General features: G+C 40.7%; 1 protein-coding gene across 3 annotated transcripts in view; it reads right to left on the bottom strand.

The window, feature by feature from the left end:
- LOC109931738 (kinesin-1 heavy chain) overlaps window positions 1-26,803 on the bottom strand; it is a 103,943-nt gene that overhangs the window by 17,428 nt on the left and 59,712 nt on the right. For all 3 annotated transcript variants that reach the window (XM_048613314.1, XM_048613318.1, XM_048613326.1), the window contains exons 13-23: window positions 26,075-26,143; window positions 25,324-25,530; window positions 24,481-24,624; window positions 19,116-19,301; window positions 14,038-14,155; window positions 12,590-12,651; window positions 12,301-12,410; window positions 11,630-11,731; window positions 11,313-11,373; window positions 11,129-11,200; window positions 3,165-3,269 (exon numbers count right to left, since the gene is read on the bottom strand). In XM_048613314.1, coding sequence (XP_048469271.1) covers window positions 3,165-3,269; window positions 11,129-11,200; window positions 11,313-11,373; window positions 11,630-11,731; window positions 12,301-12,410; window positions 12,590-12,651; window positions 14,038-14,155; window positions 19,116-19,301; window positions 24,481-24,624; window positions 25,324-25,530; window positions 26,075-26,143 — 1,236 coding nt within the window. The remainder of the gene's footprint in view (window positions 1-3,164; window positions 3,270-11,128; window positions 11,201-11,312; window positions 11,374-11,629; window positions 11,732-12,300; window positions 12,411-12,589; window positions 12,652-14,037; window positions 14,156-19,115; window positions 19,302-24,480; window positions 24,625-25,323; window positions 25,531-26,074; window positions 26,144-26,803) is intronic.

Below are 26,803 nucleotides of genomic sequence, written 5' to 3'. Positions count from 1 at the left end.
GAGCAGATGCAGTGGAGGCAAAGGAATTGGGAATAGGGGATGGCATTTTTGCAGGAAGGTGGGTGGGAGGAGGTGTATTCTAGGTAGCTGTGGGAGTCGGTGGACTTGAAATGGATGTCGGTTTCCAGGTGGTTGCCAGAGATGGAAACAGAGGTCCAGAAGGAGAGAGAGGTATCAGAAATGGTCCAGGTGAACTTAAGGTTGGGGTGGAAGGTGTTGGTGAAGTGGATGAATTGTTCGAGCTCCTCGTGGGAGCACGAGGCGGCTCCGATACAGTCATCAATGTAACGGAGGAAGAGGTGGGGTTTAGGGCCAGTGTAGCTACAGAAGAGGGATTGTTCCACGCCCTGCTGAGTCTTCACCATCCCCCCAGACCTCCCCCTTACTGAGGACAAACGATCAGTCCTCAGTAAAAGGGCTCACCTTTGTCCCCCTCCACCCAAACATCAACAAATACCGCTCATGCTTGGACGTTGAACAGTTTTTCCTCAGTCTCTGCGCTTACTTCTTTAACCGTGAGCCTAACCCTCCCTCGACTGACCCCTTCTCCCGCCTCCAACACACCTTCTCCTTCTGGACACCACCCCAAGGCCTCCTACCCTCCCTCAACCTCTTCATCTCCAACTGCCATCGTGACATCAATCGCCTCCTCTCCACCCCTCTCACCCACTCCAACCTTTCCAACAGAACGTGCAGCCCTCCGCTCCAATCCCAACCTCACCATAAAACCCACGGACAAGGGAGGCACAGATGTAGTATGGCGCATTGACCTCTACATCGCCGAGGCCAGGAGCCAACTCCGACACCACCTCCTACCACCTCCTTGATCATGACCCCACCCCCAACCACCAAAACATCATCTTCCAAACCATCCACAACCTCATCACCTCAGGTGACCTCCCACCCACAGCCTCCAACTTCATCGTTCCCCAACCCACACCGCCTGCTTCGAGCTCCTTCCCAAAATTCACAAACCTGACTGCCCTGGTCGACCCATTGTCTCCGCCTGCTCCTGCCCCACCAAACTTATCTCCACCTATCTCGACTCCATTTTCTCCCCCTTGGTCCAGGAACTCCCTACCTACGTCCGTGACACCACCCACGCCCTCCACCTCCTCCAAAACTTCCAATTCCCTGGTCCCCAACACCTCATCTTTACCATAGACATCCAGTCCCTATACACCTGCATGCCCCATGCAGATGGCCTAAAGGCCCTCCACTTCTTCCTGTACCGCAGGCTCGACCAGTCGCCCTCCACTGACACCCTCATCCGCTTAGCCGAACTCATCCTCACCGTCAATATCTTCTCTTTCAATTCCTCCCACTTCCCACAGACAAAGGGGGTGGCCATGGATACCCGCATGGGCCCAAGCTATGCCTGCCTCTTTGTAAGTTACGTCAAACAATCCCTCTTCCGTTGCTACACTGGCCCTAAACCCCACCTCTTCCTCCGTTACATTGATGACTGTATCGGAGCCGCCTCGTGCTCCCACGAGGAGCTCGAACAGTTCATCCACTTCAACGACACCTTCCACCCCAACCTTAAGCTCACCTGGACCATCTCTGATACCTCTCTCTCCTTCTGGACCTCTCCGTTTCCATCTCCGGCAACCACCTGGAAACCGATATCCATTTCAAGCCCACCGATTCCCACAGCAACCTAGGATACACCTCCTCCCTTCCACCTTCCTGCAAAAATGCCATCCCCATTCCCAATTCCTTCGCCTCCGCCGCATCTGCTCCCAGGATGAGGCATTCCACTCCCAAACATCTCAGATGTCCTCGTTTTTCAAGGACTGCAACTTCCCCCACTCAGTGGTCGAGAACGCCCTCGAACGTGTCTCCCACATTTCCCGCAACTCATCTCTCACACCCCCTCCCCGCAATAACAACCAAAACAGAAACCCCCTTGTCCTCACATACCACCCCACCAACTTCCGGATCCAACGCATCATCCTCCGACACTTCCGCCATCTGCAATCCGACCCCACACCAAAGACATTTTTCCCTCCCCACCCTTATCTGCTTTCCGGAGGGACCACTTTCTCCGTGACTCCCTTGTCCACTCCACACGCCCCACCACACCTGGCACTTTTCCCTGCACCCGCAGATGTTCACTTGCACATCTGCTAATGTGGTATACTGCATCCGCTGTTCCCGTTGTGGCCTCCTCTACATCGGGGAAACCAAGCGGAGGCTTGGGGACCGCTTTGCGGAACACCTATGCTCGGTTTGCACTAAACAACTGTACCTCTCAGTCTCGAACCATTTCAATGGCCCCTCCCATTCCTCAGATGACATGTCCATCCTGGGCCTCCTGCAATGCCACAATGATGCCACCCGAAGGTTGCAGGAACAGCACCTCATATTCCGCTTGGGAACCCTGCAGCCCAATAGTATCAATGTGGACTTCACAAGCTTCAAAATCTCCTCTCCCCCTACCACATCCCAAAACCAGCCCAGCTTGTCCCTGCTTCCCTCACCTGTCCTTCCTCCCTCCTACCACCTCAAGCCCCACCCCCATCTCCTAGCCTCATCCCGCCCCCTTGACCTGTCCGTCCTCCCCGGACTTGCCTATCCCCTCCCTACCTCCCCACCTACACTCACCTTTACTGGCTCCATCCCCACCTCTTTTGACCTGTCTGTCTCCTCTCCACCTATCTTCTCCTCTATCCATCTTCTATCCGCCTCCCCCACTCCCTATTTATTTCAGAATCCCCTTCCTCTCCCCCATTTCTGAAGAAGGGTCTATGCCCGAAAAGTCAGCTTTCCTGTTCCTCTGATGCTGCTTGGCCTGCTGTGTTCATCCAGCTCTACACCTTGTTATCTCAGACTCTCCAGCATCTGCAGTTCCTACTATCTCTGAAATTATTTTCTTCTACATTTTGAATTAAGAAACACTTTAATGAAGAATCCAGAATGGTGGCTACATGAATTTAAAAAGGAGAAAAAGACAGATTATTGAAGAATGGTCACTCAGTTTTTAATTTGTAGAAATTTCTGACTGGTGGCATCCAGTCCTCATCAACATGCTCCACAATTTTTTTAAGCTGTTATTGGTGCTGTTTTTCAAATACAAAATCTGGACCAATCAAGCATATAAATAGATCTGATGTGGAGTTTAAGTAAAACGTTTTGCAGAAATGTTAACACCTTTGACTTACCTGCTTATGAACCTTTGTGAGCTGTTCAAGGTTGTTTTCGAGAAAGGAGATCTTTTGCTTCTGTGCAGCACTACCACCGGTGTCATCAGAATCCATTTCAGCACTCTGAAATAAAACATTATAATGAGCGGTGATAAAGACTTACAGTATAAGGTATTCAAACATTTTGAACTGGAAGTTTACTACTGTGAAACAATTTAAATGAATTACAATACAATAATGTATTAAAATGAAGGCAACCAAGTGCAACATCTAGATTAGCAGTTTATTACACTGCAACAGAAAGCAGATGATGGATTGAACAATGCTGCAGTACACTTAACACTTGACATTGATACAATGTATTTTAAAAATAAATCAAAGCAAAACCACTTCCAGAGGATAACTGCACATCTGTATAGCATCTACAGCACAGAAGCAGACCATTCATTCTATCCGACGTACATAATAATTGTGCTTCACACAAGCCTTCGCCCACCTATTAGCAAATGCTTTTATTTCTTTCTCCTGGATGCTAATCTGACTTTCGCTTAAATACACCTATGCTAGTTATGGCAATGACTCCTTGCAGTAGCATAATCCACATTAACATTCTCCAGGTAAAAACTTTCTCCAAACTTCCCTCTTTGTACTATCTTATATTCATGACCTCCATTTTTAAGACTCTCCACAAACTGGAAAAAATGTCTTCATTTATAAAGGGCTTTGATTGAGCTGACTCAAAAACCACTCAGCCTTCTCTTTTCTAGAGAAAAAGGGCCCTAGCCTTTCCTGGTAAGTGTAGCCTCAGTTCTGGTATCATCTTTGCAAATCTTTTGTGTACCTTCTCCAGGGTCAGGAGGAGAGGAGAGTTTATTGGACAGTATTATGGTGCCAAGCAACAATTTTTAATGTTAACTTGTACAAAAGGGAAACTGGATTGTCAGACTAAACTGAATAATTTATCATTTAAAAGTGAGATAAGAGAAATTCCAAATGTTAATCATTAAAATTAATAGTGGCCAACAGGGCTAAAAATGCGGTTGTAAAAGTTGCTTAGAATAGCAGTGTAGTGGCAGGTTATTGGGCAAGTGCTTCACAGTTAATAACCTAGAAAATCGATGTTCAAATTTCACCATGGCAGTTTGATAATTTAGTCTTGTTTAAAATAAAAACTGATATCACTGATTGTGACCATGAAGCTACCGAATTTCAACTGAAATGAGGTCTTGTATGGAAGGAAACCTGCTGTGCACCTTTACCCAATACAGTTGTACTGTTCCAAACCAACACTTTTTGGTCTCTGAATTGCCCCAATAAGCCATTCAGTTGTTTCAAACTGTTACCAGTGGCTCAAGAAGGGGACATTCAACCACTTTTCAGGACGACCAGAGTTGGGCAGCAATTCTCTTGACAACATCCCAAGAAAATAATTTAAAGTCTTCCAAACTGGAAATGGGTTACACAAGTTAATAACTGCAATCTTCAAACTGAAACCGCCTAAACTTTAAAACACTGGGCAGCAACATTTTTCCAATGGCTGTATTTCAGCCAGCAGCAGGGAAATCCAAAAGCTTCGGAATCAAAATTCATCCAACAAAAAAGATACACAGCAAATGCCCAAATAACATCAATATTTTCATCCATGAAATTTTCATCTCAGGAGGTAACCTGAAAGATGGTAAGCAAATCTGCAATTTAAAATTATGTCTCGGGTAATATAAACTGAGCTGTGTAAATCACAGATCATCACGCTCAAATAATGTTGCGATATCTACCATATTAATACTTTTTTAATCCTGAACGCTAACAGAGGACCTCTAGTGGTGCAAAGTAAGTATTATAGTACACAACAGTAAATTCTAATATTCCAATAAATCTCAACAGATTTCAATTTTTTTAATGAAGCTTGAATCAGCTACTAGACTTCACATCATTTATCTGTTTAACAGCAACTAAAGAAGATTTGAAAAGTTGTAGGCAGTTACAAGAAGTGCTAAATCTACAACAATTCATTTTAAACTAACAGCAGTTAGTAAACAAAAGGCATGCAGGGCTTATAACAACAATTAGATTTATACCATTAAAAATGAAACTTGTCAGGAACTTTATGGCTCTACCTATTTATGCCATCAAGTCATACAGGATGAAAACAGACTATGGTCCAACCAGTCCATACCAACCTAAACGAGTCCCACCTGCCCGCTCCTGGCCCATATACCTCCAAACCTTTCTTATTCATGTATCTAAATGTCTTTTAAATGTTGTAATTGTGCCAGCTTCCTCAGGAAGTTCATTCCACATGAATCACCTTAAGTATAAAAAATTTGCCTCAAATCTTCTTTAAACCTCTCTCCTCTCATGTTAAAATTGTGTCCCCTAGTCTTGAAATCCCTCAACTAGGGAAAAGATAACCACCATTAACTCTATCGATACTTCTCATTATTTTACAAATGTATATCAGGTCATCTATCAACCTCCTACGCTCCAGTCAGAGTCGTCCCAGCCTATCCAGCCTTTATAACTCAAATCTTCCATACTCAGCAACATCCCAGTACATCTCTTCTGAACCGTCTCCAGCTTCATAATATCCTTCCTATAAACTGGGTGACCAGAACTGGACACAGCATTCCAGAAGAGGCCTCACCAAAAGTCCTGTACAACCTCAGCATGACTTCCCAACTCCTATAGTCAAAGGATTGAGCTAGCGTGAAGGCAAGCATGCCGAATGCCTTTTCAAACATCCTGTCTATATATGACGCAAACATCAAAGAATTATGTACCTGCACCCCTAGGTCCCTCTGTTCTACAACACAAGGCCCTAACATTAACTGTATAAGCCCTACCTTTGTTTGTTGTACCAACATGCAATATGTTGCATTTACCCAGATTGAACTCCATCAGTCAGTTTTCAGCCTATTGACCCATTCGATCAAGATCCCTCTGTGATCTTGGAGCCTTCTTCACTGTCTACTGTGCCACTAATTTTGGTGTCATCCACAAACTTACTAAGCATGCCTTCTACGTTCTCGTCCAAATCATTTATATGAAAATTACAAACAAAAGGAGGACCCAGAATCCCTGTGGCACACCGCTGGTCACAGACCTCCAGTCCGAAAAACAACCCTCCACTGCTACTTTGCCTCCTGCCATTACGCCAATTATGTATCCAATTGGCAAGCTCACCCTGAATCCCATGTGACCTAACTTTGCTAATTAGCCTACCACGCAGAACCTTGTCAAAGACTTTATTAAAATACGAACAACCAACATCTACTGCACTGCCATCATTAATATTTTTGGTAACTTCCTCAAAAAACTCAACCAAGTTTGTGAGACACTATCTTCCTCACACAAAAGCATGTGACTGTCCCTAATCAATTTTTGCCTCTCTAAATGTCCAAAATTTTTGTAAACACCTCAAACAATTGATTTAAAGCTTTGGCAATTCTTTTTTAGTTTGTATTTTAACTGTGGTGTAAGAATAAAATGTGTTTTGCTTAAGATCTAGTTGTTTGACCAATCAAATCACATATGGAAGGCAACACTCAACACTTACCTTTAACTAAGATAAAAGTTAGGATTTAGGCCAAACTCCTTGATATATTTTATGGGGGTTTGGTCTGGTCCATAACACACACTATGCACGTTTAGATCAAGGTGATTCAACAATTCACTAAAAAGATGTTCGCCCAAGATTGCTACCCCTGGAAAAGCTTAATTCCAACTTTTCAGGCACAGGGTATTTCGAGTTGGAAGCCAAGACTAGATATCAGCCCATACTTCTTTCCCCAAAGTCACACAAACTCAGACTTTTAAATTAGCTTTCAGTAATCTGAGAAAACCATATTTACCATCTGCTGGGCTTATCTATTAGCCAAGATGTATTCTGACAATATATGAAGCATATTAGAGAATCTACCAGCTTGCCTCTGTATCACAGATGGCAATGCAGTTCACGCAAAAACTAAACATCAGCATGATACAAACCTCCATCAGCTCATTCTGGCTGCAAAAAAACAAGATGAGGCTTTCAGCAGCCAAAAGTGTTACAATGTACGCAAAGTCAACTTCTTTGCATCAATACATTCTTCGAAAAGTATCAGGCTGGATGTTATCAAAATAGATGACTATACCATAAGACAAAAGGTGAATTACAAAAATGTCACCTGAATCTTGAGGTTTTGATCTCCTCATATTCCAAATTTTATCTCCAAGATTTGCTCTGCAAAGGCATACCATATAGGAAGGCAGAAGGGTCAACATATTTTCCAATCTCTCAAAAATACTTCATCATCCAGTAAGTGTATTCTTCAGTATTTTGGAAATAAACACATTCCAGAAAGGCCTCAGAACATGCCTATTCCAGGATGACAAGCCTACTGCATTTGATTCTAAAGTCCTTACAATAGTTCAGACTCCAAAATAGAAGAGAAACTCTTGCATTCCTTTGCAAAATACAAAAGTCTTCACATGTACCTACTCAACAAGCATTTCATTGAAATAAGATTAAAATGTGCGTTCAACTACTGATATCGAGGATACAAGATGATAACAACTTTGGCGTTTCAATTCAGGTACAATCATTGAGTGCTTCTTTTTAAGATTTACCCTCATTTATTTCCTGCTCCCTCTATTTGCTATTAATTTTGAATTTCTGGCTTTTTTCTGCCCTGATCAAGCTGCGAGTTGTTACTAAATTTGGAGGGCTTTGCTGTACCTGCATGTCAACATCAAGCACTCAAATTGTGCAGCGTGACCAGCTGTACGGTAAACTTCATTATGTTCTGCATAATTGCAACTACATAAAAGGGCAGTCTCCTGTACTGATTGTTGAACTGTGGGTAGCTTTGTTCTGTAGAAATGCAGTATCACAAAATCTCCTCCTGAGCATCCAGGCTTACTTCACACAAGAAATTTGCTGCTCATTAGGATGTGGCCACCTTTGTCTCAGCCTGGGTTGCTTTTAAACCCCGAGCACTAAATGTGGAAAGTGAGACTAGTAGCTCATTGTGTATTGCAATTATATTCTCAGATTTTCCTGTTTTGTTTTGCTAAGGCGACAAATGAGATAGGACATCATATTGCATAGGCATATTTTGAAATTGATGATTTTCTGATAGAATACATTAATTTGCATGGGTATTATATTCCAATGGAACAGTTTCACGTCAGCTGTTCATCACTGGAATGGAATGAGCTACCAGAGGAACTAATGGATGCAGGTACAGATGCTTTGAAAAGGCATTTAGACAGATATATGAAAAGGGAAGGTTTAGAGAGATATGGGCCAAATGCAGGCAAATGGGGCTAGTTTAGTTTGGGAAACCGGGTTGGCATGGGTGAGTTGGACAAGAGATCTGTTCCCGTACTCATGACTATGACCACTGATCATGAAAACACAAGCCATTGGAAAAACTTCAGGTGCTCCACGACTACAACATGTACTTTTGAAAAATCGAAGGATGCAATTTTGAAGTACAATACAAACCGGGCTCTGAGAGCTATTCTTGATGTTCTTGGCAGAGTTCTAAACCCTGCTGAGAACGAAGGTATTCTTCTAGACTTGCATGTAGATATTGTCAAACCTGAGTTTGAAGGTAGTCTCAATAACAATCTCATTGATTTTGGTCACTGAGAAGCAGAGCTAATTCAGCAAGCCACGTCCGATGATATCCAATTGCAAAAGCTCAACCGTAATCATCGTTAGTGGTTGGTTCAAACACATTGGGCAAATCCCTGGACAAACAAACAGTCTATGACTAGGGTGAATGAGAACTTGGCAAAAATGTAATTTTCAAATGCAAACAAGTGATTATTCCATATGAAGTTAGTCATGTTTGACCACATGCACATGGGTTCTTTGGCATCTGTATGGCCTGACATTGGAGACACAGATTAACTGATCAACTTGTGATAAACATGTCAACTCCATAAACCTCAAATAGAAAATGCTTTTCTTTCCTCCTGACCTGTAGTGCAAGATCACGACAAAAATCTGTGTCCAAGGATATGACTGCATTCTGGTAACTGGCTATTTCATGAAATTCCCTTTTCAGAGACAAATCAAAAATACCATTTGCACAATACTTTTTGACAGATTTAATTCCCATATTCAGTATGTCTGGTGTTCATCATCAAATTGAGTGTGATGACAGCCTGCAATACACGAGTGCACTCTTCCATGACACATACAATTAATGGTAGGGCCTTGGGTAGTGCTATAGAACAGGGACCTAGGAATTCAGGCACATAATTCTGTGAAGTTTGTGTCACATAGACAGGGTAATTAAAAAGGCATTTGGCATGCTTGCCTTCATTGCTCAGTCCTTTGAGGGTAACAGTTGGAAAGTCATGTTGAAGCTGTATAGGACCCTGGTGAGGCCTCTTCTGGAATACTATGTCCGGTTCTGGTCACCCAGTTATAGGGAAGATATTATCAAGCTGGGAGAGCGTTCAGAAGAGATTTACCAGGATGTTGCAGGGTATAGAAGGTTTGAGTTATAAAGAAAAGTTGGACAGGCTGGGGCTTTTTTCACTGGAGCATGGGAGGTTGAGAGGCAACCTGACAACTTTAAAAAAATGAGACACATATATAAAGTTAATGGTAGTTGTCTTTTCCCCGAGGATGGGGGATTTCAACACTAGGGGGCACATTTTTAACGAGAGGACAGCGATTTAAAAAGATATGGGAGGCAATTTTATTTTAGAGGGTGGTTCGGTTGTGGAATGAACTTCCTGAGGAAGTGGTGGATGCTGGTACAATTACAACATTTAAAAGACATTTGGATAGATACATGAATAGGAAGGTTTTGGAAGCATATGGCCCAGGAGTAGGCAGGTGGGACTAGTTTAGTTTGGGATTATGTTCAGCATAGACTGGTTGGACCGAAGGGTCTGTTTCCATGTTGTGTGACTCTATGCAAGACCTGGAGTATTCAGCACATTAGCTCCTCTTTTCAATGTCCTCAATATAATGGTCTTCCACTATGCACTTTTTGCCCAGTGGAATCCACAATCATTAAATGCAAAGTTGCTTACCAAGAATTTTGGATAGCCATTGTAAATCTAACTGCTACTACTTAAGGCAACAGTTTGAGCTCACCAGCATCTCTCAAGTTTGCAAGACTAATCCCACACAGTTTGTCCTTCATATACTCTTGCCACCCAACCATATTCACACAATGCATTGTTGGAAAGGGAGAAAGTGGTACAACATCATGATCAATGGGAATGCAGAGTTATCTTAATTTGAACTAAGACGAAGTATCATAGTTTGAGATCTTCACATAGCACGTGGAAAGATACTACGACATCCTACGACCTAGGCCGAACATGACATTGTTTCACCATAGTGCATGATCATAAATTGTGACAGACTGCAAATCTAAGTTGTATATGACTAACCATAGCACATACAAAGTGATAACTAATAGTCAAAGTATCATACCAGACAAGCATACATCCATAACTCATGATACACATCTGTCCACAATGAACAACACATGAGAATGAAGCTACACAGACAACTCATGATAGGTACATAAGAACTAGATCTGCACATATCAATGTGGTGGATTAGAAGGTTTTAAAAGCCAACAATTAACAGCCGAAAAATAACCAAGGAGGAAGAAAAAATAACCAATGAGGAAGAAAAAATAACCAGCAAGTAATGTAAAAACCAACAATAGGAGCTTCTTTAAAAAAAAAAAAAAAGAGAGGCCAATGTGAACATGGGCTTCTTACAGAAACAGTAAGCAAATCAAGGATTAGGGAGCAATAGTAAGAAAGTGAAGTCAAGGATTATTATTATCCCTGATCTTGTTAAGTTGCAACAGACATGACGTGCCAATGGCTTACTTCTGCTCCTATATCTTATGGTCTACGAAGGAGCCATGTTCAATAAACATGCCTTAGTAGGCCACCTTTATTGATCCAAATTCAAATTTCCAACATATATGTGCTCAAGCTCTCGACTTCCATACCTTTTTAACTCTGGTTGCCAAGTCTTGAACAAACAGCTTCCGAAGATTATGGAGTGTCTGGAGTTCTTTTGCCTACAAAAATAAAAGTGACAGTATACCGATTAATTTTTGCCCAATAAAATTTTAAGAATGAATTTCTAAACTAAAATCTCAACCCAAAACTTACATATTCAACTTCACTTACCACAGTCTCCTCCAGTCCTTTGAGGTCCTGCCTTGCTTGTTCTCGTCGATCCTGCATAATCCTAAAAAGCAACAGATTGTATTATTTAGAATATTTACACAAATGAAGACATAGTACATGAACTAGCAATTATTCTGTAATAAATAAAGCCTAATTCCTGGTCTAATAAACAGTGAAGTGTTTGAGAACTTCGTGGAATGCATTAAGTTGTATCACAGCTTTTGGAGTTTTAATCAAGTAGTATTTTTTAAAATCTACTGAAATTTTTTTTACAAGTGTTGTAATTCAGATATACTGAAAACATTTACATTACTTACGTCAGTTCATGTAATTTGCGGCTTTTTTCCTGATCAACAGTCTTTAGCTTTTCATGTTCTACATGTAGACGCTCCTGCTCCAACATCATCTTCTGATTTTGGCTGTTATCAAATGGAAAAAGAAAATGAACAGCGCTTGGTTTTCATTCTCGTTCTAATCATCAAAATTTTAATCCAAACCATAACTAATAAGTAGTAACACTACTAGTCAGTTCTGAAGATTTTACATCCTCTTTTGCACTCTAACCAGGAGAAAGACATTGATCTTTGTCAATAATTCAGTAGAGGGGCTCAGGATAAACTTGAGCCTTTACTCAATTCTCAGCCAACATATGTTGTTGTTCTAGGGCTGTGGGGGTCTTTAATGCTTTACTTGCTGTGCTAATGCAACAATTTTTTGAAATGAAGGTGCACGAGAACAGCAAACTTTACTGAATGAGACTTATGAAATTTAACAACAGTATGATGTGTCAATACTCAATTCAATGTTTCAACGTATTTGTGTGTCTACAACATTAAAGATCTATTTTAAATCAATGAGCAAGCGCCAAGTGATGCCCAGGATCAGAAAAAGGTAACTTATATACAACAAAGAGTTGCTGAAAATCTACAAAAGAGATTTAGACCATTTATGAATTCAAATATTGTAGGTAAAAAGTAGCAAAACATACTCTTGAAGGTCTGTAATGAGCTTTTCCTGCTTTTCTATTTCATCCCTCAAACTGCTGATTTGTTTCTGATGGGCCTCCCGGTGGCTCTGCATTTGTTGCTCGACAGCTTTCTATAGTTAGAAATGAACAGTAGAAATATTATATACCAAGTTGAAGCCTAAACAATCTATACACACAGTCAATGTTTCACAATAAGTGATAACATATAGATCTACACAATAATCACAAAGCACCACAGCAGAATAGCACACAAAGAATGAATTCTGACAGTGACAAAGAATGGAGTTACCTTCACTTCATTGGCAGTCTGCACTTTGTTCAAGTGTTCCTTTTCCATTTCATGTACTTTTTCTGTAAATTCAAAACAATCATTACTTGCATCCTATCAAATCTGAACTAATTACAACAACTTGATAAATTCAAAATAGAAACGGTTTGACCATTTACTTTCATGACTACTTTCTCTAAACTATCATTTGATGATAGATTTGATCTATAATTGAATTCAGACATTAGATCAGGTTTTCGGCCTGTTTTGAATCCGACTGCACACATTCCTAGCCTCTATTCCTCAGCAAACAAACAATTTATGACAATTTTGCTGAAAGCTTTCTGACTTTGGCCCCATCTCAAAGAACTTTTTTGGCTAGGCAAAATCCAAAGCATGACCACACCCAGCTGTGAACAATATCTTGCCACACTCTCTCCCACCTCCCCTGTTAAAATTTTGTTTGGTCACACCTATCAGTTTATCCCCTTTCTGAAACTGAGAATGACTGCAGAGCTCAGCTGACCTCACTGCCAAAATTATCTGCAGTACGAAGACCATCTCCCTTCCTACCAGATTTCCCTTTCTCCCTCTATCAAATAATTACAAGCTTCCTCATGCCCTTCCAATCAATGATTAAATACTGTGCTTAATCCAGGCACTCTTGGTGCAACGAGATGAAGATCAATTGGCTAAATATAAAAGGGTCTAATTTCGTTTAACATACTGAGGAGAGATTACATTTTGTAAAAATTAAAAGTCAAGACATTTTGGGCTACGTTTTTGACATTGGAATCAAAGAGGGGCCCTATTCCCACACCATATTGCGAGCAGTCGCGTAAATTTTACCCTAATTTGACAGTGGGCAAGCTCTAAAATTTGAATGGTCAGCACAGAAGAGACAGTCTGCCATTGCAGGCAAAGGAATAAGGGGTGATAAGATAATAGGTGCAGCTGTGGAAGGGGAACTCTCAACATTGGCCTTTCAAGTAGTTGATGTATATATCCACCACTTGCAAGCGGTTAGTTCCGCTATGATCTGTGAACCAGCTGCATGAAATTATGTAGTCATCCACCTTCATTCTTGTAGTATGTTGGGGTGAAAATCTGGTCTCATTTTACTCCTCTCTCCACCTCAAAAATACCACTTACAAAAATTTCAGACTACAATATTGCTGCAAATTGATACCATCAATTGTCTACATTTTGCCAAAAAATCAAATTTTTGGAAAAATGTAAACAATTGCACAGCTAAGCAGGGGAAATTGGGTGGGGGTGGTGGTGGTGGTTTAGGGGCAGTTGGGAGAGGAGAAAAAAAAAAGCAAAATTTTTAATAGGTGCACCTGAACATGTGGCATCAGAATATTTCTACAAACTGCAAAATTATTATATATTTGTTAGAGTTGTGCAAAAATACTACACAGTGCAACAAAATATACTCTTGCTCACAGCCAAGACTCTTAACATACCTTGTGCCTGAAGCTTGACCAAGTCTTCATTCAGTGAATCAACAGATTCTTCCAGATGTCTCTTTTTGTGTTCCACATTTTGTAGATATTCTGTAAGTGACTTGATCTTTGCTTCATGCTAGTATCATTGTTTTAAAAGAAAAGTTATGGTTTAAATAAAATGAAAAGTCTCTTTTCCCTCCAGGTAAAGAAAGGCAGTGCTACAAAATTTGTGGAATTTCCTTTTTGGATATTGTTATGAAATAAAACATTAATATTACCATTTTAACTTTTAGGCTTGTGTTTTTGCGGTCCAATGATCTAGTTATAATTATAACAGGCCGTAAATAAATAACTTCATTGGCACAAGAGGTGGAAAAACATACTTGGAGAGGAGGGCAGTGAATGGGTAACATAAATCCAGGAAATAGAAACAGTAAAATGGTCAGCTATTCATTGAAGCCGTTTATAATGAATAAAATTTATATTCAATGGAATTACTATCACGGAATCACTCAAATCAACATCCTGGGACATGGTACTAACCAGAAATTGAACTGGACCAATCATATAAATAAAATCTGACGAGAGTAGGTCATGTGGAATTCTGCAGTAAGACACCTCCCATCTCCCCAAAGCCAATCCACCAAATACAAATCTAAGTCATTGTGATTCGAATATTCTCTACTTGTCTGGATGAGTACAGCTCAAACAACTCAAGCAGCTTGACACCATCCTGGACAAAACAGCTCACTTATTAGCATTCTATATACGACCTTCAAAATCAATGCACAATTACAACAGTTTGTGCAATCAACAAGATGTAATGTCTTAGCACACCAATACTCCTCGGATAACACCTTCCAAACTTGTAACCCCTTATAACTCAGGAGAGGGGCAGCAGATACACAGGAAAACACTACCTGAGATCCTCACCAAGAGACACACCTTTTTGACTTGTAGCTATATCTGTTTCTTCACTGTTGCTGGGTCAATATCCAGGAATTCCCTTCCTAACAGAACTAGGGGTGCACCTACACCCCAAGGACTGAAGTGGTTCAAGGACGCTCATCAGCATCTTCTCAAGGATAATGAAGGATAGATAATGTGTTGATCTAGTCACTGACACATAATCCATGACTGACTATAAAACTAAAATGGTTGTGTTTAGTTGTTCTATATACAAATAAAAAATTTCAAAACTTGAAGCAAAATAAGATACAATTGCTTGCACATTCGCTGCCAATATTTTATGCCCTAGTATAGCAATTATAATTATTCTCCCCGCCTTAAAATGCCAGTTTACCATATCACGAGTCAATAGTACTATGGTCTGCTGAATAGTCAGGTGCAAATTCTCTCCATCAATCATGGAAGCTTTGCACAGATTGAGATAGTGACAGAAAATATGACCTGAAATGAACAGAGGGTAGAATAAAATGAACAAATATTTCGAGAGATGGCTAGCTATCAGCGTCGTTCATTTATTAGTCAAATGTATCAAACTGGCCATGACCTAATAATACTGAGTCCAAGTTGTCAATCTACCTTTTGAATCACATTGAGAAATGAAACTTTTGCAACTGTACCAACAGACCAATTGCAAAACACATTTGTTGGGGCTAAATTTCAGACCTGGATCTTTTAATTGTCAATTTCCCAAGTGGGAAGAGAGCACAGAACAGCTTCCACCAGGGCATCAAGTTACCCTTATAGGTTTACCAGTGTTCAGGTAAGTGAAGGTGATTTAAGAAGGCAAAGTTTAGAATGTCAGTAGGCCATTCAGCCCACTGATTCGATGCTGGCTCCCCTATTGAACAATCCAGTTAATTCTAACACCTTGCTCTATCACAATAGCCCTCCAACTGTATCTTCCTACCATGTCGACCTAATTTCCTTTGAAATCAGGTAACATTTCTATATCCACCAACCTGACAGGCAGTGAGGTCATCACTACTCATTGCATAAAAGTAGTATTACTCAGATGCCCTGATGGACCTCCTGATCGGGGAAAATTTGTGACTTGCTTTGAGGAACTTATAGGATTATTCATGCTCTTCCTGTATCCACAAAGTTTTTTTTTTAAAACTTATTCTAAAGACTGTTCAGTGGTACTATTGCTGTACTAGTAATCCAAAGACCCAAGTAATGTTCTTGGAACATGGGCTCAAATCCCATCAGATGATGATGGAATTTGAATTCAATAAATTAAAGAATTTAATAATGACTATGAAACTATAGTCGATTGTCAGAAAAACTTTGGTTTCGAAATGTCCTTTAGAAAGGAAATTTACCATCCTTACTTGGTCTGGCCTACAAATTACTCCAGACCCACAGCAATATCACGGGCTTTCAACTGCCTTCTGAAATGTATCAATCACTATAAAGTCTCAAAAGAATGAAAGAGACAAACAACAGACCACCTGGCAGCAGCTAAGGCACCAGAACAACGACAACCCTGCAAAGTCCTGACTAACGTCTAGAACCTAGTCCCAAAATTGGGAGAGTTATCTCAAGAATAGTCAAGCAACATCTGACAGTCATACTTACACACACCACTCCAAGCAACATCACCAAATTATGTCCACCATCTGGGTTAGTCCCAGTAGTAACACGAGTGGCTTTTGCCATGAATAGGATATTGCAGTCAAGCCATAAAGACATTCTGTCCCGCACACAAATGCATACTCTGGAACATGAATTTTAATGCCTGTGCAATGCCAAGTACAAAGGCTGTATGTCCCAAAGATTGGAAGACTGACAAAGAGCATTTCCCTTCAGTTGCTCACAATAGGCAAAGTACTCTTTGGGTACAATCAGCCCACACTTTTGTGGTATTATCAGTGTTAAATAGGACAGATTTTGAACAGATCTAGCAACTCAAGACTGAGCATCCACAAGGTGCTGTGGACCATCAACAGCAGAAGAATTGCACTACAACTTCATGGACCAGCATGTTCCCCACTCAATCACTCACCATCCAGCTTGATAGTAATCAGTACTGAGTATTGAATCCAGTGGAGTGTGCAGGTGGCTATGCCAGGAACAACGCCAGGCATACCCAAGAGAAAGGGGTGTCAACCTACCAAATAGGACCACTTCCATGCTGCTAATGCTGTTTGGCAAGTGATAGACAGAGCTAAGCAATCCCACAACCAGTGGATCAAATCTAAGCCTTGCAGTCCTGCAAACTCCAGTTATAAATGGTGGTGGTCAATTTAACAACCTACTGGAGGACCATGAAGTGGCTCCACAAATATCCCCATCCTCAACAATGGAACAGCCCAACACATGAAAAGTTTAAACTACAACATGCATAGCAATCTTCAGATGTCAGTCTTCAGCCAATTCGGATCACTTATTGTGAAATCCAGAAAGTATTAGAGGCACTAGATACTGCAAAGGCTACAGGTCCTGACAATATTATGGCAACAGTACTGAAGACCTGTGCTCCAGAACTTGTCACTCTCCTACCCAAGGTGTTCAACACAGTCATCTACCCAACTTTGTGGAAAATTGCCCAAGCAGGATAAATCCATTCCGGCCAGTTACGGCCTCATCAGTCTACAAACATTTGTAAAAAGTAATGGAAGGTGTCATCAGAGCTAACAAGTAACACCTGCTTAGCAACAACCTACTCACTGACACCCAGTTCAGGTTCTGAGGGCCACTCAGCTTCTGACCTCATTACATCCTTGACTCAAACATGGACAAAAGAGCTGAATTCCAGAGGTGAGGACTGAGAGACAGCCTTTGACATCAAGGCCACGTTTGACCAAATGCGGCATCAAGGAGCCTTGGCAAAACTGGAAACAATGGGTATCAAAAGGAAACCTCTGGTGGGAGTCATAACTGGCATATAGGATGATAGTTGTGGTTGTTGGAGGTCAGTCATCTCAGCTGTAGAGTCTCTGCAAGAGTACCTTACGGTAATGGCCTAGGCCCAAAAATCTTCAGCTGCTTCAATGACCTTCCCTCCATCACAAGAGGGGATGTTTGCTGATGATTGCACAACATTCAGCGCCATTCACGACTTCAGATATTGAAGCATTACATGTTCAAATTCAACAAGATCTGGACAAAATCCAGGCTTGAACCAACAAGTGACAAGGAAACTCATGCCACACAAATGCCAGGTAATGATCATCTCCAATAAGAGACAATCCAACCACTGCCCCTTGACATTCAACGATGTTACCATTATTGAATCCTCCACTATCAACACTCTAGAGGTTATCATTGACCAGAAACTCAACTGGTTTCACCATATAAATACAGTGGCTTCAAGAATAGGTCCAAGATTGGGAATACTGTGATGAATAATTCACCTCCTGATCCTGCAGAGCCTGTCCATCATCTGTAAGGCACAAGGCATGTGATGGAATTCTCACCAACTGCCTGACGAGCGTAGCACCAACAATACTGAAGAAGCTTGACACCATCCAGAACAAAGCAGCCTAATTGATTGGCTCCACATCCACAGACATCCACTCCCTCCACCACCAATGCTCAGTAGCAGTGTATACTATATACAAGATGCACTGCAGAAATTCAAAGATCCTTAGACAGCACCTTCCAAACCCACAATGACTTCCATCTAGAAGGACAAGGGCAGCAAGTACACAGGACACCACCACCTTCAAATTCCCTTCCAAGCCACACTCAATCCTGACTTGCAAAAATATATCACCATTCTTTCACTGTTGCTGGCCAAAACCCTTGAAATCCAGTGCCCCCTCCCAAGGAGTGTACCTACAGCACATGCACTGCAACTGTTCAAGTAAGTTCATCACCACCTTCTCATGCAACATCAACATCCCACAACTGCACAAAACAAAAAAAAAAAAAAAGCCTTTACTCCAAATTTGAAACTGCAGACATTGAGCTGTCTTATGGAATGAACTTCTGGCCCTGATATAAACACAAAAAAAGGGTTAATTGTTCAAAGAATTGTTCAAGCTGATGAAAATCTTTTTATGATTCATTGAAGCTCTGCAAGAAAAAAAAAGTATTCTTCCTTGACATCCCTTTGGACTGAAGCTATAGCTAGGACAGCACAAAAAATTAGCTGGCAATTCTGAGATTATTCCATCAATTACCTGAGAAATGCGAAGATGACAAGCTGCCAGTTCCTTTTCATTCTCTTCTAACTTCTGGTTATTCTCGACTTGTGTGCTTTCCAACTGCTTGCAGCGTTTTACCATGGTTTTCACTTCAGATTTCATTTTGCTAATGTATAGCCGTGCCACAGTAAATTCCTCATCTAGGAGGCCACTTCCCTCAGGCTGCGGAGAAATAAATTATGTTCATACAGTTTGTCACAATGTCAGCACTACTTTCAAACAAAGATTAGTGAATATATTGCCCAAACGTCTTTTCCTTAATAACGAATGCAAATTGAGACAAACAGAATTCAACAAGAGGTATCTAAAATAGCTTTACTGTTCTCAAGCCGAAATGATTCTTAAACAACAGGTTATACTTCTACAGCACATTTAGCATAGAAAAGCACCCCAAGTCACTTCACAGGAACAGTAGGCAACAAAATTTGACACTGTCAAGAAATGCCACTGAAAATTTGGTCAAAAAAGGTAGCTGCAACATGCTGTGGCTAAATCTGAGCATTTTTCTAATATCTTACAAAGACCAAGACTATTTGTGTGTATCTAGTTGGTTTGTTTAAACAATGGAGACCATAGAACAGAAGTAGGCCATTTAGCCCATTTAATGAGATCTGGCTGATCTGATACTCAACTCTACTTTTCTGCCTTTTCCCCATAGCCAGTGATTCCCTTATTGAGTAAAAATCTATCCATCTCAGCCTTGAATATCCTAATGACCCACCCTCAGTGAGCAATTCCATAGATACACAACCCTCAGAAGTTTCTCATCTGTCGACCCTATATTCTGAGATTATACCCTCTGATCCCAAACTCTCCCACAAAGGAGAAATCTCTCCACATCTATTCTGTCAAGACTCTTAGGAATCTTTTACATTTCAACATGGTCACCTCTTTGAAACTCCAATGAATACAGGGCCAATTCACTCAACTTCTTCTTGTAAGCCAAAGTTCTATGTACCTTGGATCAATCTAAACTTCTCAAAAGAAATGGAGTATAAAATTAGGAAGGTTTGCTACAAGGCACTTAACAGGCCATAGCTGGAATACTGTGATCAGATTAGGTCCCCTTATTGAAAGAAAGACATATTGGCACTGGGGGCAGTCCAGAGAACATTCCTTAGGTTAGTTCATTAGATAGTTCATAGAACACAGAACTGTACAGCACAGTACGGGCCCTTCGGCCCACGATGTTGTGCCAAACTTTTACCCTAAACCTAAGGTCTATCTAACCTCCACCCCTAAGTTATGCTATCATCCATATGCCTATCTAATAGCGGCTTAAATGCCCCTAATGAGGCCAACTCCACTACCCTCTCCGGCAATGCATTCCACGCCCCGACCACTCTCCGAGTAAAGAACCTACCTCTGACCTCTCCCCTATATCTATCTCTATTCACTTTAAAACTATGCCCCCTCGTAATGGCTACCTCCACCCTAGGAAAAATTGTCTGGCTACCCACTCCATCATTACCTCTGATCATTTTGTACACCTCTATCAAGTCACCTCTCATCCTTTATCGTTCTAAAGGAAAAGCCCTAGCTCTCTCAACCTTTCCTCATAAGACCTTCCCTCCATTCCAGGCAACATCCTGGTAAATCTCCTCTGCGCCTTTTCCAACACCTCCACATCTTTCCTGTAATGAGGCGACTAGAACTGGACACAATACTCCAGATGTGGCCAAACCAGAGTTTTGTATAGCTGGAGCATAACTTCATGGCTCTTGAACTCAATCCCTCTATCAATGAAAGCTAACACACCATACACCTTCTTAACAACTCTATCCACCTGGGTGGCAGCTTTCAGGGAACTGTGGACATGAACCCCGAGATCCCTCTGCTCCTCCACACTGCCAAGAATCTTTCCGATAACCTTGTATTCTGCTTTCAAATTTGTCCTTCCAAAATGAATCATCTCGCACTTTTCAGGGTTAAACTCCATCTGCCACTTCTCAGCCCAGCTCTGCATCCTATCAATGTCCCTTTGTAACCTAGAACAGCCCTCCGTACAACCCACAACTTGACCCACCTTCGTATCGTCCACGAACTTACTAATCCACCCTTCCACTCCTTCATCCAAATCATTTACAAAAATCACAAATAGAAGGAGAACTAAAACAGATCCTTGTGGCACACCACTCGTAACTGAGTACCAAGTTGAATATTTTCCATCCACTACAACCCTTTGTCTTCTAAGGGTCAGCCAATTATGCATCCAATCTGCCACATTCCCCCCTATCCCATGCCTCCTTACTTTCTGCATGAGCCTACCATGGGGAACCTTATACTATCATCCATATGCCTATCTAGTAGCCGCTTAAATGCCCCTAATGAGGCCGACTCCACTACCCTCTCCGGCAATGCATTCCACGCCCCTACCACTCTCTGCATTACTTAAATCCACGTATACCACATCCACTGCTCTACCTTCATCCACGTGTTTGGTCACCTCTTCAAAGAATTCAATAAGGTTTGTGAGGCATGATCTACCCCTCACAAATCCAAGCTGACTAACACGAATCAAACTGTGCCTTTCCAAGTGATCATAAATCCTATCTCTCAGAGCCCTTTCTAATAATTTGCCCTCCACTGAAGAAAGACTAACTGGCCTGTAATTTCCAGGGTTTTCCATATTCCCTTTTTTGAACAAGGGAGTGATGTGTGCCACTCTCCAATCTTCCGGCACTATACCGGAGGACAGTGATGACGAAAAGATCATTGCCAAAGGCCCTGCGATCTCTTCCCTGGCTTCCCATAGAATCCTTGGATAAATCCCATCAGGCCCGGGGGACTCATCTATCTTCAATATTCCAGCTATGGTCTGACTAGTGCTGTGTAGTATTAGCAAAACCTCCCTACTTCTGTACTCCATTCCCTTTAAAGTAAAGGCCAACATTTCATTAATACCTGAACCTTTTCTCATTCATGCACAGGGACTCCCAAATCTGTTCTGTAGCTTTTGACATTCATTCTCTATTTAAAGTGACACTCAACTCCTATATCTTTCTGAAGTGCATAACCTCAAATTTTCCCACATATATTCCATCTGCCACGTATTTTCCCCCATTCATTTAACCTGCCTATATCCTACTGCAGACTCTGTCTTCATCACAATGTGCCTTTCCACCCATTTCTGTGTAATATATAAACTTGGCTATGGTACACTCACCCTCATGAGGAGTTACTATATATTGTCAATAATTGTGGCCACAGTACTGATCCCTGCGACACTAGTTATAGCTTGCAATCCTGAAAATGCCCCCCTTATTCCAAATCTGTTTTCTACTAGTTACCCAAACCTTTATCCACAAAAACATACCTCTGTCACCATAGGCTCTTATCAAGACAAGATCTAGACCTTACCAAACACCTTCTGAAAATCCAAATATATTACATCCCTGTGTTTCTCTTATTTATCCTACTTGTTACCTCCTCAAAGAATTCTAGTAAACTTGTCAGGCATGATTTCCCCTTCATGAAGCCATGCTGACTCAGATCATGCATTTCTAGGTGCACTATTACATCTTTAATATTTTGCCAATTACAGATGTTAAGCTGACTGACCTACGGTTATCTGTTTCTTGCCTCCTTCCCTTTTTCAATAAAGGTGTTTAACAATTCAGTGATTCATTTTAGACACATTTGGAAGACCCTGTTCAAGTCTTGTAAGAAAATAAATAAATTCTTTGAAAAGTTAGTTATTCAGATGAAAAACACTAAAGGATACTTGAGAAGGCTGAAGTCTCAAATTTGTAGGTTTATTTTAAACACAGGAGTCAATTTTCAGAATTTCAAGTTAAGTTTCAGGAATCAATTATGAAATTTGAGTGCATATTTTCAAGATTTGTTCTCCCTTGTCTCAAATGAAACTTTCTTTTACATATGTTCCAAAATGTATTTGCGAGACATCTTTGATAACAGGAAGCACTGAGCCTAAAACTGCTTGCTCACAATAAAGCAAATTCTATATTTCTTTTCAATAAGTTACCTCATATCTTTCCAGTAAACTGGGACACAAAATTCTACGCTGATAAAGGAATCTTAACAGTAGGAACCAGTGTTAGTTTCGAACATGCATTACAATCTTCAGGCCCAACAATTGAAGCACAATAGCATATTAGCAAACTCACATGATTTAGATAATAGGTCCAGGTGTCCCAATTAGAAAATCTATATTTTCAAGCAAACTATCTGCAGATGTGCAACTGTATCTTTCATCACTACTGACTGTGTTCCACTATAGTAAGAATCTTAAGTCTACCTAAAATCGAGAATGAAACATATTTTGGCATTAGCCCATTATACCTATTTCTTTTTTAAAGCCCTCGTCTGGATAGTCAACAGGCTATATTGGTCTAGAAGCAGCCAGAGTAGAAGGTTTTGAAATTAGGGGGTCTGCATTGGCAGTGACAACTGCACAGCCTTTTGGCCATTCTGTTCTATATAGTTGACAGTGTTAGCTGCAGAGGCAGCTAATATGGAACATAATCACTAGTGCATACTTGTTGGGTTGAAGAATGGCTCGTTTATGTTTATTACATTCTACTTAATTTTTTATTGGATTGTAGTAAACTCACCTTCACAGAAGAACTGCAGAAACTAAGCATTTTGTCCTTGAAAGGCAGTGCCCGAGAGTATAAATTTAAATTAGGATATCTACGCAGCACAATAAGCAAAGCGAATGGCGAGTCTCAATGGTGGGCAGCAGTGAGGCAAATGGCAAGTCCGGATGGCAGACAACAGTGAGGGACTCATCCCAGTACAGGAGAAAGCATGTCTTTGTGGGGAGTGTGGGCCCAATGCAGGGGAGCGTGAGCCCTTGTGGGGAAAGCCCAGCATGGAGAGACTGTCGGCCCATGGCTACAGAAGGACAGAAATGTTGAACTTTTAACTGTATTTCTTCATTTTTCTACCTTGTACCTAAGATTTTGTAACTAGGTCCCTTTGTACCTAGGATGGCACCAGGAATAGCATCTTTGTTCACTTTTCACTGTACTTGAATACATGACAATAAACCTAATTCTTAAGTTGGCAATGCTACTGTGAAAGGACCATGTTTAGAAAGATAATGGATGATGTCTATGATAGAACTACAAATGCCTTGATAAAAAGCACAATGCTGCCATTGCACCAAGTAGGCAACATTCAACACGCAGTTGAGACCGATGAAGCTGTACGAAAGCTAATTGCAGAATTTTTGAATCTGATAGTAGCATGTTAATTTTTCAAATTCCTGTAGGTCGGAATGGATAAAAGGATTAAAAAGTATGTTTCCCCGATAATAACATTGCTTTTGCTTGTTGGTAGACTGCCGCAACTCCATTTTTCAAGATTGTATGCTTACCTTAACATCATTGTTGCCAACTGCGATTCCAATTTCTGCAAGATCTTTTAACAATGATGTCATCATTTCAGTAACTCGTTTCTTCTGATGATTGGTCATTTCCTTCAGTTTTTGCAGCTCTGCATCAATGGATGTTAATGTAGCCTGCATTAATAGAATTGAAGTAATCATCTTAAAAAGAAGTAGTTCAAGTATAACCAAAAAAACCAGTTATTTAAGCTATCGATGAGAATCAGATTTGAACCAGCAAGTGAAGTGTTGCTTTGACACAAAACAGTACAAGCATACACTAATTTGCACCAAAGCAATCAATAAACAAAATGTCCTCCTGATAGCGTACACAGTTTTTTTTTACAATTATTTAGCAAAAATTTCATCTTTATAGAGTCAGAGCACGGAAACAGACCCTTCGGTCCAACAAGTCAATGCTGAACATAATCCCAAACCGAGCTAGTCCCAGCTGCCTGCTCTTGGCCCATATCCCTCCAAACCTTTGCTGTTCATGTACTTATCCAAGTGTCTTTTAAACATTGCAATTGTGCCCACATCACCACTTCATCAGGAAGTTCAATCCACATGCAAACCACCCTCTGTGTGAAAAAACTGCCCGTGTTTTTTTTAAATCTCTTCTCTCACCTTAAAAAATGTGTCCCCTAATCCTGAAATCACCCATCCTAGGGGAAAGACAGCTATCATTAAGCCTATATCCATGATTTTATAAGCCTGTTTAAGGTCACCTCTCAACTTGATTCATACACAGTACCAAAATCTTCAAGGGCGTTAAAAGCTGTTTTTAACATGGTGCACAATTGTGAAAGGCTTTCATCTAGTGCAATTTCTTACTGATTTTTGGCCCAGCTCATCACTTAGTAGCTCAAATTCCCTTGTCTTGTCCTCAACTTCCTGTGACTTCTGGTCATAATTGACCGCAAGTTCTTCCAATGCTTGCAGCACCTCCTTCACTTCTTCTTTGGAGGCATCATTCTCAGCCTGTAGGCGATTGAGTTCTGACTGCATGTTGTCTTGGTCTCGTCTGGTGGATGCCAGAAGCTACAAAATGATGCAAGATCAGTACCAGATAAGTGAAAGCACTATTACTTTCATGTTTCCTGTATTACAGGTTTCTTAACATTATAAAAATTACCTAATTACACCTGCATTATTTCAGTCATTTTATTCGTAAAGTTTAAGAAATCCTTCAATGATACATTTAACACTGTTTCTCAAGATAATCAGTGAAGGAGTTCAAAATCTCCCTATGCTTTAATGGGTAAATACAGCATGCAATGTTGGGTTAATAGCATAGAAATTAGAAAAGCCTCAGATAGGATCTCTGATCTATTCTTAATTAACCAGCGTAATATTTGTAGGGCCAACAGCATAAATGGTCTTAACGCACTGAGCTATGAAGCAGAAAAATAGAAAAAACAAGTCCATCATGCTCAACAGTTACATCAGATTGCTGCTCATAAAAATACACCAATTGAATGGGCTATCAATGACTATCAACACGCAAGGTGCAATCGTCTGACAGGCCAAAGCATCTCTAATACAACTACATGAAAAAAATGTCAGCAGGATTGATCAGACTTACTTCTTCCTGGTCCAACATCTGCTGCTTAAGTTTTTCCACCAGCTGACTCTGTTGATTGATCTCCTCATCCTGCAGCCAGAGTTAGAATACAACCAATTTGCAGTTAGATGATTCATCAATAATACTAACATTACACTAAAAAAACTCCCCGTGCAAAAGATACACCAGAGCATAATTTAGAAGTCTCTTCCCATCAGCTAAAAATGAGACCTTTGTATTTAAATGTTACTTTTACTTTTCATCGATTATACATGAACAATTTTAAAAATTAACTGATAACCTTTCGCCAAGGGATCAATTTCTTGCATTAAACAATGTGTAGTTTTTAAAAAAGTAACCTGGCATTGTTAATTCCAGCCTATGAAATAGCAAAGTGACAGTGAACTAGCCAATAGCAAATTTTGATTTGTCCATGTCCATCCTTTGTCAATCTCCTTTCTAGGTAATAGACCAACTTCCTTATTCAGAAACTAAATAACGAAACCAACTAGCTACAATTTAAAATTTTTGTCGCAAAGCTGGTACCTTAAGAAAAAGGTATCCATAGGAGTCAATTTGGATCTAATATCGTTGTTCAAATTAACCTGATTACATCAGTATTAAACAAGCCTTTCACTATTTTAAAAATATAAATCATGCTAGTTCTCAAATTTACCTCCTCTGAAAACAAGTTAATTGAGTTCAAAAACAAAGTTGCTGGAAAAGCTCAGCAGGTCTGGCAGCATCTGT

Source organism: Rhincodon typus, chromosome 2, assembly GCF_021869965.1.
Source record: "Rhincodon typus isolate 14 chromosome 2, sRhiTyp1.1, whole genome shotgun sequence".
NCBI lineage: Eukaryota > Metazoa > Chordata > Chondrichthyes > Orectolobiformes > Rhincodontidae > Rhincodon > Rhincodon typus.
The sequence above is the reverse complement of the archived record's forward strand: the minus strand, read 5'-3'. Positions and strand labels throughout refer to the sequence as shown.